This window comes from Acartia tonsa, chromosome 5, assembly GCF_053477335.1.
Source record: "Acartia tonsa isolate MP-2025a chromosome 5, ASM5347733v1, whole genome shotgun sequence".
NCBI classification, from domain to species: Eukaryota; Metazoa; Arthropoda; class Copepoda; order Calanoida; family Acartiidae; genus Acartia; species Acartia tonsa.
This window is the reverse complement of record NC_137264.1, coordinates 21,003,875-21,016,645: the sequence shown is the minus strand read 5'-3', so window position 1 is coordinate 21,016,645 and position 12,771 is coordinate 21,003,875. Positions and strand designations below refer to the sequence as shown.

The 12,771-nt window shown below is 30.3% G+C and overlaps 1 protein-coding gene and 2 long non-coding RNA genes across 3 annotated transcripts in view; 2 read left to right on the top strand and 1 right to left on the bottom strand.

Annotated features, from left to right (window-relative positions):
• The window catches only part of LOC145319003 (cadherin-87A-like), a 55,698-nt gene extending 53,203 nt beyond the window's left edge, over positions 1 to 2,495 (top strand). The window contains exons 25-26 of the mRNA XM_080160818.1: positions 321 to 418; positions 998 to 2,495. Of these exons, the coding sequence (XP_080016944.1) occupies positions 321 to 418; positions 998 to 1,155 (256 nt within the window). The 3' untranslated portion in view covers positions 1,156 to 2,495. The remainder of the gene's footprint in view (positions 1 to 320; positions 419 to 997) is intronic.
• Positions 2,496 to 4,334: 1,839 nt separating this feature from the next.
• Positions 4,335 to 7,379, top strand: LOC145319001 (uncharacterized). Its single transcript, XR_013879634.1, has 4 exons — positions 4,335 to 4,444; positions 4,908 to 4,970; positions 5,352 to 5,452; positions 7,110 to 7,379. It is a non-coding gene; the product is annotated as an uncharacterized LOC145319001 (long non-coding RNA).
• Positions 7,380 to 9,757: 2,378 nt separating this feature from the next.
• Positions 9,758 to 12,535, bottom strand: LOC145319002 (uncharacterized). Its single transcript, XR_013879635.1, has 4 exons — positions 12,412 to 12,535; positions 11,957 to 12,019; positions 10,419 to 10,527; positions 9,758 to 9,995 (listed from the first exon to the last, which is right to left on the bottom strand). It is a non-coding gene; the product is annotated as an uncharacterized LOC145319002 (long non-coding RNA).
• Positions 12,536 to 12,771: the final 236 nt, after the last annotated feature.

The window sequence follows — 12,771 nt, the reverse complement described above, 5'->3', positions numbered from 1 at the left end:
CTCTAGCGTCAGCAAAAAAAGCCTTCCTACTTTATATTATAGGGTATGATAAAATTATTTAGTTAATAATTCTGAACGGTAAGGCTCTTGCATAAATTTGATATTTAGTTAAAATTATTATAAAAATTATTTATCAAATAATCAAGCATTATAGAATCTGTTTATTGGCTAAAGCATTTCGACTACGCAGACCATCAATTTAATGCAATTTTAGAAAAAAAAAACAATTTTAAGGTCTTTGATTATGACGTTGTTTTGGGTCGATATTCAAATTCTTTATCGTCAGAAAGATATGTATGAAACTAATTATCCTTGTTAAGGTCTTTGTTCAATGGGTCTCTTGACATAACTGACCATGAGCGGGACTATGTCACCCTTGACCGGGCCAGCCGCGGTCCTATCGGTCCTGTTATTCCAGGTATAACATAGTATTATAAAAAAAGCTTTTGAGCCTATCAAAATAAGCCAGTGGGAGGGGGTGGGTGTGTGCTCGATGGAGCACTTTGTGGGCAATTGCCAACCTTTTATATCTATTTATTAATTGTTTGAACTGATCAATAAATAATTCTAAGGGGTTTTCATAAATCATAATCATCGCCATTTATCTCTTCTTTCCAGAGCATAGGCCACGCACAATGGATCTCAATTTTTCTTTGAATTGGGCCTCAGTAAAGGCATCACTGAAAGATGATAGATTCTCATCTTTCAGTTCATCCAGGAATTCCCTCTTTCAGGTTGTTTTTGGTCTACCTGGTTTGTTTTCATAAAATATTTGATAGTAAATTATTTTCCCTTAATTATGATAGACAAATTATACCATACATCAAAATTATTGGTGGAAGGAAAAGACTAAAAATAGATTCCTTAAAAATGTAAGCAAAAGAATGGGAGAGCGAGCTAGATAAATTTGTATAATTTACAGTCCAAAGTCCCCTAACTCCCTGACAAATAGATTAAAATATGAATATATTGTATACATCTATGAATTTAATTCTAGGTATAACCAGTACACCAATGGCCTACGGAACTGCCAACCGCCACCGTTTGGACACAAGCAACAGCAGCAACGGTACACAGGACAGCAACGGTATGGCGGCTAATTATTATGGAAACCCGGACGACGGCGAACCACAGATTGTCGGAAATCTTAGCTAGAAAATATTGTCTTAACCCTTATCAAAATTTGTTATGTTTTTTAATTTTACTAATATTTTTATTATGATTATGTTCATTGATTTTCTTTAAATAGCTTAATTAGATGATTCTGTACAATTATTAGCTTTTTCAAAGTATAATATAGCCTAATTTAAAGCAAATTAGTTTTAAAATAAATTATTCAAGTTATGACCTTAAAAAGGCATTTGATACTGTTACTCCTAGATATCTTGTAGAAAATATGTATTATCTAGTTAATTCTTACTTATTATTTTTGTAATTTTCCATGCGTTTCTTAACTCTCTTGCAAGTTTCTTTTTTCTCCAATTTTTGCTTTTTGAATCATACATATTATGAATTTATCTTAAGTAGATAAAATAAGACTTTTTGAATCTCATATTATTACCCTATATTGGCATTTACCTGCCTTTTACTATAGTTCTATTTTTTAAAATTTTTACTTTCAAATATCTAAATTTTCAAATATCAGTATGTTTTAAAACATGAACAGAATAACCTTTATGATATTTTGTTATGTAAATATAGGGCTCAGCAGTCGTGATTTTTATTACGGTCCAATGACAGATTTATAATTATGTTCAAGGACACTTTTGCCGCTTATTGAGATAATTCTAGCTGCAGATTTTCTTTTTTTTGTGGGGATATAATTTGCTGAATTACTTTTGAGTATGGCTACGAGTGCGGTTGCCGAGCCTTCTTTGATCTTCTACCAAAATTACCCTATGAAATATCATGTTTAAACCTCTTCCCAAATGCTCTAGTGCCATTTACGGTTTGTGATCTTTTAAACCAATTGTTGTATTTCTATCAATAGTTTAATTATTTGAATATATTTCCATTTCTTTAAAGATATTTAACCCATTTACCTAAATGATTTTAATTACTTTTACATTTTACGCATTTGATGTTTTTGATAAATTTTCATAATTTTGGATATTTGGTCCTATGACTTTTAAAATTTCCAATTTTTCTATTTGGCTTGTTTATCTATATATGAAGGAACAGATAGGTATTGCTTTCTTTTTTTCAAATATTTAAGTTTTCATAATAACTAGGTAGTCTTGTCTTAGTTATTTTGAAAAGTAATGTAGATTTGTATAAACCCAAAAAATGATTCAAGTCATAATTTTCTAAATTTCAAACTTCCTTCTTTAAAAAAAATGTATTTTAATTTTTAAATGAATGCTCAATCTTGATTTTGAAAAATCCATTTATAGGACTTTGCTTCTTTGTGATCTAAGTATTAATAAAACATACCTAATAAATTATCATTACCTATACTATGTATATTTCTGTTAATAAATTTTATAAAATGTTAATTATTAATTGAAGTTAGTTTACTAGTAAATAAGACCTTTAATTGCTATAACACTCAACGCTGAAAAATATAATTTAAAAACAAAGCATAATCGTACGGAAGGGGAGTGTCAATGCAACATCACCCTTAAAATTGAAATTGAGAAGAACTGCCTTCCTTGTGCACCCCCTTATGATTTATACCTACCCCCCCCCCCCATCCCCTAAAAATCTGTACACGATGTTGAAACGAAACATGTAATTGAAACACAAAAATCACAATCATATTATTTAACCTGTAAACAAAATTTAGCCTCAAGAGCTTAACTTGTAGCTGGCTGTAGAAACGAATAAGTAACATCACTCAAAAATAAAATAATTTTACAATAACAAGGATGACAACATCCATAAAAGCGAAGCACTGAAACGGTAGGACAAACGGACATTAACACTTGTATAGTATCTGAACTGAAAAATCGGAACATAAATGTATAAATGTCGAATCAAAATTGTAGGTAAATTTGTTGAAAAACTGCTTAAAAACAGGATAATGTTTATGGACATACTTACATTTTTGGACTTGATTATAGAGTTGCTTCGCTTATAATATTGTTCCTTGTTGTCCCAGGAATCAATATACCAAAAATCAGATCAAACGGATAATTAAAACACTTGAAAATTTGTTGTTAAAAAGTAGAAAAATCAACATGTTTAAAATGGACGTACGGACATTGTGGTAATGATTATAGAGTTGCTACGCTTTCTAAATCGTACCCAACTACTACAAGAATCATCATGCAAAGTTTGAAATCGATAGGACAATTCTAACATACCTAAATTAACGAATAAAAGCTATCTATCTCGGACGGACGTACGGACGGACCGACCCTAATTATAGAAAAGCTTCGCTTTTAAAAACAACAGAAGTGATGTTTTTATACAGACAGAGTGACAACAAGCAACAAAACAAGGAAATCTAAGAATTATACACCAATTTTTGTTTTTAGCTTTAAACTATCTAGATAATAAAAGCTTTTAAAGTAGGAGATATCATAAACCTGAAAATAACCACCATTCGGACAAAAATATCATTTTTCTTAATCTTATTCTATATTTCTTTTAAAAATATTTAAATAATTCATTTCGTTTCATAACCAAAAATTTGTTTCTGACGTGCACGCCACTGGACTGGCCCCATCACCTGGTCTCCGAAAATGTTAGAGTTGTGTTTTTAATTGATTTGCTTAGTGTTATTATAAAACATTTAATTTTTCGGGAATAGTCCCTTTCTTTTTGGAGAAATCTACTGTGAAAGATACGAAGAATCGCCCCTTAAGGTGCGTTGCCACGAAAGGGACAATTTTTCTTCCATGAAATAGTTATAATATATATATTTATTTATTGGCAATTTTGCGAAAATGTGTTTTGCTGAAATGTATGAGCCAAAATTATTTGAACTAGTAGTGTTACTTCATTTTAACAACATTAAAATTGGGTCAAAAATAAAAAAATGCATAGAGACGTAGTACGAATAATAATTTGAATATTTTCCAACAATATTTTCCTAGCATCAACACAGAAAAATTAAATCAGAGTAAAATTAGACCAAAACTTTTTAAGAAGGTAATCTTTTCTACATAGAGAGATCACTCTAACAGATAATCAATATGTTTATTTAAAAAAAACATTACTTCAAAGCTTATGTTTAATTGTCATATAAGCTTAATATTTCTAACGGGTTGTCCACATTTATGACATATTAACACGAAAAATTTATCCTTTGTTGACCGATTAATTGGTATGAAACTAATTTAAAATTTTTCATTGATTAAATAATTTGTCTGATGTATAGAAACATATTTGCAAGACATCTGTGCAGATATACAAATGTTGGCTCAGAGTTATCATTCTGAGCGCCTGGCATAGTAGTTTGCAGTATACAGACACCATGCTTCTGCAAGTATTGTTCTTGGTAAGTAAAATTAATTATATCATTCGACGTCATTTAGTTTGATTTCTAAATTTCCATTTTCAGAAGACATTTATATAGAAAACATCTTTTTAAAATCAATTTATCCTTAAGTACAAGTAACAGAATGTAAATCTGTGTGTCTGTTCTAATAGACCTCACTAACTGCTGAACTGGATATAATTTAAAGTGAAGCCTTTTACAGGTCAAGGAAAGGTTGATAACTATTTTGGCGGTATAAGCCTACAAAATTCCGAAGAAAAATCGCCCCGAGATAAAAAATAGCTTAATATTTTTTTCTTTTTGAAACTAAAATTTAAAGTTTAGCGTCTATTTCCCCTTCATAGAGGCCTGTAGACTAGAGGCTATTTGCTAGTAATTAGATATAACAATAACCATATCTTTTACCATCAAATGACGAATTATACATAATTAAATAAATAGATTTATTTTTGTTTGTATCTAGATCGTGCTTGTTAGCAGCGGTGCTAACGGCTGCAACAGGGACACAGTCCTAGAGATATACGAGGTAAGAACGTATAATTAACTAACAGGATAGCTTTGAGTATTACTAAGACACCTAACTAGGAAAAGTTAATGATTATGATTATTCTCTGAAGGGCATTACTAATTTTCTTACAACCTATCCAAGACAAATATCAAAATCTTATCAAAATAGCAGCAATTTTTGAAGCCACGCCAAAAATTAACCATAATGTCTACTGCATGGCATTTAATGCATGTGGAATTTGCCTGATATACACAATGACATTATAGGCATTATTTCTAAATCACCATAAAGAAATTTCAAAAATAAAACTTCAATAATTCTTAGGTTTATCAAAAAAAAAACAGTTATAAACAGCTTAAGTTTAATTCTGTAGTGTAATATTAAACTAGATATTTGTAGAACTTGGCTGAATCCCCAACAACTGTGGAATATACTGAGCCCACTGAAACTTCCACTGAAGGAACTTCTACTACAGCGAACTTTGATATTAATTAAAGCAGGTCCTACAAGCTTGGATCAGGTTTAGAATACTGTCCAGTGGGCAGATATTGATATTTCTAGAAGTCTCTAAATCAGTTTATACATTTTTACATATTAAAACTGAATTTTTTAGTTTATCTAATTTAAAAATTATTAATTATCTTTAAAAATGACATTTTAAATTTTGGATCATGGAAAGAAAACAAAGTCATTCCTAATTAGGACAGAAGTCACTGGAAATTGGTCTAAGGAAGGCTACTTATGTCCTACATCTAACAAAATCTAACTTAAGGGAGGTGACTTATGTCCTTTGTCTGGCAAATTCTTACATTAGGAAGGCTGCTTATGTCCTTCAACTTGCAAAACTTAGCTTTTCTGTCCTTCACATAGCAAAACCTCACAAAACATAGCATTGCTGTCCTTCACATAGCAAATTCTAGCAAAACATAGCAAATTCTTGGAAAACTTACCAATTCTTGCAAAACATAGCATTTCTGTCCTTCACATAGCTCTTCTTGCAAAACATAGCATTTCTGTCCTTCACATAGCAAATTCTTGCAAAACATAGCAAATTCTTGCAAAACATATATATATGGGGTCCAAAAATCAAAAAACAGAGTTTCAGCACTCTCCGACCACCTGTTCTTGAGATACGGGCACCTGGTGTCCTTGGTACCCACGGTTAGATTTGGGAAATGGTTCGAATCCTTTAAAAATTTAAAAATGTTTTGACACTTTTTGGACTTAGTCATAATTTTGATCACAAATTTGAAAATTATTATAAGTGTCAAAATATTTTTTAAGGATTCGAACCATTTCCCAAATCTAACCGTGGGTACCAAGGACACCAGGTGTCCGTATCTCGAGAACATGTGGTTGGAGAGCGCTGAAACTCCGTTTTTGAGTTTGGGACCCCAATATATATGTTTTACAAGAATTTACTATGTTTTGCAAGAATTTGCTATGTTTTGAAAGAATATGCTATGTTTTGAAAGAATTTGCTATGTGAAGGACAGAAATGCTATGTTTTTTAAGGATTCGAACCATTTCCCAAATCTAACCGTGGGTACCAAGGACACCAGGTGCCCGTATCTCAAGAACAGGTGGTCGGAGAGCGCTGAAACTCCGTTTTTGAGTTTGGTACCCCCATATATTTGATTTACAAGAATTAGCTATGTTTTGCAAGAATTTGCTATGTTTTGCAAGAATATGCTATGTTTTTGCAAGAATTTGCTATGTGAAGGACAGATAAACTATTTTATGCAAGATTTTGCTATGTGAAGGACCAAAAAGCTAGGTTTTGTGTGGTGAAGGGAGGCTATTTATATCCTCCATCTTGCAAAATCTTTGTTAAGGGAGACAAGTTATGCCCTTCATCTAACAAATTCTCACATAAGGGAAGCTATTTATGTCCTTCCTAGGAAGGTTACTTCTGTCCTAATTAAGGAATGACTTTGTTTACTTTCCATGATCCTAATTTTTTTCTTCTGGAAACCATTAAATTAATTTTTTTGCATTCAATTGCATATACGAAATATTTTATGTTACAAATGCAAAAACAATATTCAATCTTATTGTTTTTATATAATTTATTTCGAGTTAAACATGAAACAAACTATGAATTTATGTATTATTGTTCTTTGTATGAAGTAGTTAATAATAAGTATTTTATTTCAGGGCAGTAGTTTAATGAATGAACCAATACTACCATCAACAATAAAAGCTCCAGAAAATTATCTTAATCAAAATAATTGGTTCCACCTGTATCTTATAAAGTCATAAAAATCAGATTTTAATAAAGATAACTTTATGATTTTTGTAAGGTATTAATTAAATCTATTTTATTAATGTATTAAAATGTATTAAAAAACAGTACAAATACTCGTCATCATCATTGAGAATAAATTAGTTATTATAATAATACAATATATATTATTTATATTTTAATTTTGTTTGTTTCTTATCAGTAGACAGGTATAGATTTATAGAATTAAATTTATGTATGTTATTTTTGATATTCACTTTAGAAAATAAAATATTTTACATCTTAATTTTAATAATATTGAAAAATTTAGCAAATTGGTTTTAATATAGAAACTTTCTAATAGTATGCGTCAAAAGAGATATTTTCGATGTCTGTCACTCTAACTTCTGATAATTATTGATTCAATTGCTTTCAATATACACAAGAATAAGAACATCTAATAGTAGTAGTATTCATAAATGATTTGTAAAACCATTGGGGCTACCCAGTACAATATGTAACCTAAACTAATTCGAACTAAAGTAATAAACAAACAATCTAAAAACTACCCTACCCCTTAATTTTCAATTTTGTTTCAAAATAAGAGTGTTGGGGGTTTGGTGTTCAACAAGGCACTTTGAGGGAAAACGTCATAATTCTATATATTTTCAAGAAATTAAAGCTATGTTAATTGGCCTGTCAATCAGTTCAATTTTTTTTATATTTGTGAGTTGTTACATATTATACTGGCTAATAAATATCACAATTTAGATATAAATAAGATCTATAAAAACTACAATAGACTTCTTAAATATCTACTGTATACAAGCTTTGCTATTACATAAACCTCTCTCAATTTCTCGGCATATTTTGCGTGACATGCGCTGTACTTGTTTTGCAACCGTTTATTTAAGTCATCATTTCATTGCTTAAGCTGAAAGTATTTGCGCTTGAATGTATAAGATATTCTACTTACAGCAAGATCATTTTATGATTTTATCCTAAAAAATCAATAGAACAATGCCAAGTCCAATTTTAGTCCAAAAAAGTTAAGGAAGGGACATGGAATGGATAATAAAGTTACTACTTTATCAAGAACCAAAATTTTTAAAAATAAATATGTAAAATTGAATTTTAGTCAAAAATATGTTTATTATGTAAAATTTAGTATTGATATATTTCATTACATTCACACCATAATGCATTTGTTCATTTATCAAAGAAAAAAAATATAAGCATTTCTAACGGCAACATAAGCGTAAATAAAACAATTCTCCAAGTATTTCTTACTTTACACACTTAATGGATACCCTGATACAATTTTGAATTACAATCAAGATTTTTACATAGATAAAAATATTCAAATAAGGCATGCTTTACTCTATTTATAAGGTTACTCCTACGGATAATTGGATAAATAAGTGGTGTTTTAATTTTCCAATTCTTACCTCCCATAAATTTTCTTTTTTATTTTTTCCTCGTTCTATATGTAAAAGTCAGGTTGGAATAAGAACCTATTAAGTGCCTACGGGGAACCTAACTTTTTCAAAAGCCTATTTAGTCTATTGTCCTAAAACTACCATGAAAATATTTATAGGCAAAGACATCTCAGGGACGATATATTGACATATACCCAGAATAATGATAAACAAAATTACCCCTTTTGTAGATAAAATTTTTTTTATAAGTTTGGACAATAATCATAATTAAATAAATATCCAAAGGTTTAGATGATATATGTTAAGTTAAAAATAACATAAAATAAAATTGTTTAAAACTTTGGGTACTAGTGCAATTTATATTTCAATGTCCACTCCCGCCCTGGTGTTATCTTGACCCATGTGACTGTACCTACAGCCCATGTAATAGAACAGTAAAGTGCCCAGGGCAAAACTGTGTTGTATTATCCTATTATATTTTACATCTATTGTCGTAAAAATTTGTTCTAAATTTGTTATTTTCTTTCAAAGAAATTCTAAGCATTATCATTTAAATTCTTAAAATATTTACTTAGAAAACTTCAAAGACAAATCTTTTTATTATTTTGGATAGGCGGATTGCCTGTTTAGCATAACAAATAATTACAAAAGATAAAAGAAGAAGAAAATAGATTAAATAAATATTATTAATATTAATATAACTAATAGAAGAAATTTAAATTTTCCTCATTAGATAACGTCTGCTCTTAACTTCATTAATTTTTTAAGGAAATCTTGGTGTTTCTTAGCAGTAATTGACAATATAGACTGCTGAATATATAAAAAAAAATTTGATGAACCAGAGCATCAATAATAAATTACTTGTAATGACCGTATGTATGTCTGTAATTACTTTTCATATTTTCTTTTCATTACTTTTATATTTAAGAGCATGTAAGAATGTTGTCATACTTGTTTTTTTAAAGTTAGATTATATTTCAAACCGAAAACCGATATATTTTTTTACTAGAACTGTTTCGTTTCTATTATACTGTGACATACAGACTGCAATTATAAAAAGCCTCACATAATTCTAATTCCATAAAGTTAGAGTCAGACCAATCTAATAATAAAAAATATAAATAGAAATAGAATATATTGTGTAATAATAACTAATTTATTCTCATTGATGATGAAGAGTATTTTTACCAATTTTGATACATTTTTTTTTAACAAAGTAATAGAATATGTTTTAATAGATATTTAATAGAATATAAAAATAAATCAATAAAATTTGTAAAAATCAAATTTATTTTTTATGATACACATGGAACCAAAATTTCGTTTGTTATTTTGAAATATTTTTCGTAATGATGTAAGCTGGTTCCATCTTCATTTTTCCTGAAAAATTTTATATTTAAATGCAATAAATACCTTATTAAAATTTAATTGCCTCCTCTGTTAATGTATGGAAAAGATCACTCCAAAGGTTTATTTCTAGGGTTTAATGAAGGGAGGAGGGGGGGGGGGGGGAGAGGAGGATAAGCAACTTAATTGCACTATGGCAGGGAATCTTGCTGACATAATATGATTGTATGACAAAACTTGTGGTTGTGATTAAAGTTGGCACTATTATATTTTTGAAATATTGTAGCCATTTGGCAATAGATTGGGCCAAATCCTACATAATTTTTTTTGGCTAGCCTTGGACTTAGGGTTACCTTAGCCTTACATATGTAGATATAAAGAAAGGATGAAAAAGAAATCCTACCTGCTAGGATAGCTTAATGAATTGTAAAGATTTGGCCCTTTAAAAGAACATACCCGTAAAATAGAGTCACTATGGATAATAATTATCATCAGTATAATCTCCTGTTGCAAGTGTTGTTTCTAGGGGATCTGCTGTGGCAATGGTTGGTGTGTCACGAATTGACTAAAATATATTAATATTAAAATTTAGAAGGATAACTAAAGTGACTGAAAAGGAAAATGTGGGGAGGGCAAGGGAAGGGTAGAGGACGAAATGGGTATTGCAGTAAAAGTGAAGTTAATAAAAATTCGACCACAATATAATTACAGACAGAAGGACAGCTCATAGAGACAGACAAAACACTTATACAGTTGCTTTGGTTTTGCTACCCTTTAGATTCTATGATTCTATATTAAGTGTTAGTATCCGTCCTTCTGTCTGTTTTTCAGTGGTGCTAGGGATACTAAAAGAAAATTATTTGGAATAATCTATCGATGAAGGGACGCTTAAAGTATAATCAATCAAATGTTTATTAAATGGGGTAAGATGAGCAAAGGCTGTTGAATTTTGTCCTTGCTCGGATTCTCTCTAATTCCACTCTTTCTTTTTATACCATACTATAGGATGTACCTCTAGCATCTGGGGAATTAGTATTCAAAGAGAAAAACAGGAAAAAGAACCATAGCTTAAAAACACCCCAATGCTTATAGCTTAAAATAAAATAGCCCAAAACCAGTTTGAAGTTTCTATAAATCAGTTTTGTAGTTAATCCATTTCTTAACCCTTACAGATCGGGCCCAATATCCACCATCGCCGAAAAACGGCAAATAATGGTCTAGAGCTGTTTTGAAATTCGGCAGCTGGCAGCTTACAAACGGCAAAATTACAGGAAGGAAATAGAAAATCGGTCAAGAAGTGGTCAAACGGTTATGACTTTACTATTCACGGAAGTTCATTATTGCTCAAGGATTTAGAAAAAAATACAGGTCTCTAGCTGTAATAGAAACCACGATATTCATGATATTTATCTATAGTAAAAGATGGACAAAAAATCTGCCATAAAATCGGTCAGGGAGCAGTCAAACGTTCAATCGGTCGTAACACTACTTTTCTCAAATGTTTATTGATATCTAAGTATTCACCAAAAAAAATTTTAGGTCTCTACCTTATACACAAAAGTCATAATGTAAAAATTAAGATTTATTTCGATTTTTTCTAATTTTGCTACCTAACCGACTTTGACCGGACACCACGACCGACACAGACCAGATATCCTTATAAAATCAACTCTTGCCGACGTATAGTTACTAAACTTCAAAAAGGCATGAAGTCATAGCTCTTTATCTTACAAACAAAAAAAATTACATTGAATGGTTGGAGGCTGATTTAGTCCCCCCCCCCCCCCAGATCTGTAAGGGTTAAACTTCAAACAAAAAACTTTATTTGTCTATATGAAAGGATAATATGTGTTAATAATGTTTTTTTCTTTCCTGTTAAGTTTTCTTTTCACTTTTTTCGAACACTCTCAGTGGTTTCCCGTATATTTTGCTTATATGATTTCTTATTAATAACCAATCTGGGAATAAAAAATAATCTACAAAATAAAACTTACCGCGACTATATCCTGAAGTTTTAATCTGTTACAGGCATTTGAGCCAGTGCTCACAAGAACAATCTAATAATTAATCCTTTATAAAAATTGGTAGAAACAGTCTGTATTTGTTTGTACCAAAAGATCTCAATGAATGCTTTATTTGTTGAGTTCTCCTTTACAGTAAACTTCAAATAGGTTACTGAAAGACTTTTGCATAATTTAGGGATGGTAACTACATCCCATTCCCAATAAAATATTATATTTATCACAAGTTCAAAGGCAAAATATTAGATATTAGAGGGGCAAATTATATCATAATATTCTAATAATAACTAAATGAATTGACAATTCTTCGCCAAGATATGTAGGCCATTTATTGATTAATATTTTAAAGAAGTAATCGAAAATTTATTGATTACTTAATATAAATAATTCAATAAATGACTGTAAAAATTTTTTGAACAAAACCTTACCAAGAATAAGACCTGTAGGAGCATGGTGTAGATGAACTGCACGCTGCTATGTCAGGAACAAATTAATTATAAGACCACCACTCTCATTAATAATTTATCCTTACAAGTGTTTAGCAAGGTGTCTCATCACTTGCGCAAATTGTATTATATATAAAGTGTTTCATATTTGCAATATGGATGCTAACAAATAAGAGAAAGGGAACACTAAACGCCTCCCCCCCCCCTCCCTTTAAAAAATATTAAAAGTAGGGGAGGATTGTAGTCTTTTTCCACTAAGGAAATCCTCACCATGCGGGAAATATTCCTCTGATACGCAATCCTACTAGGCTACCAAGAACCTTAGAAAACCTAAATAGAAAA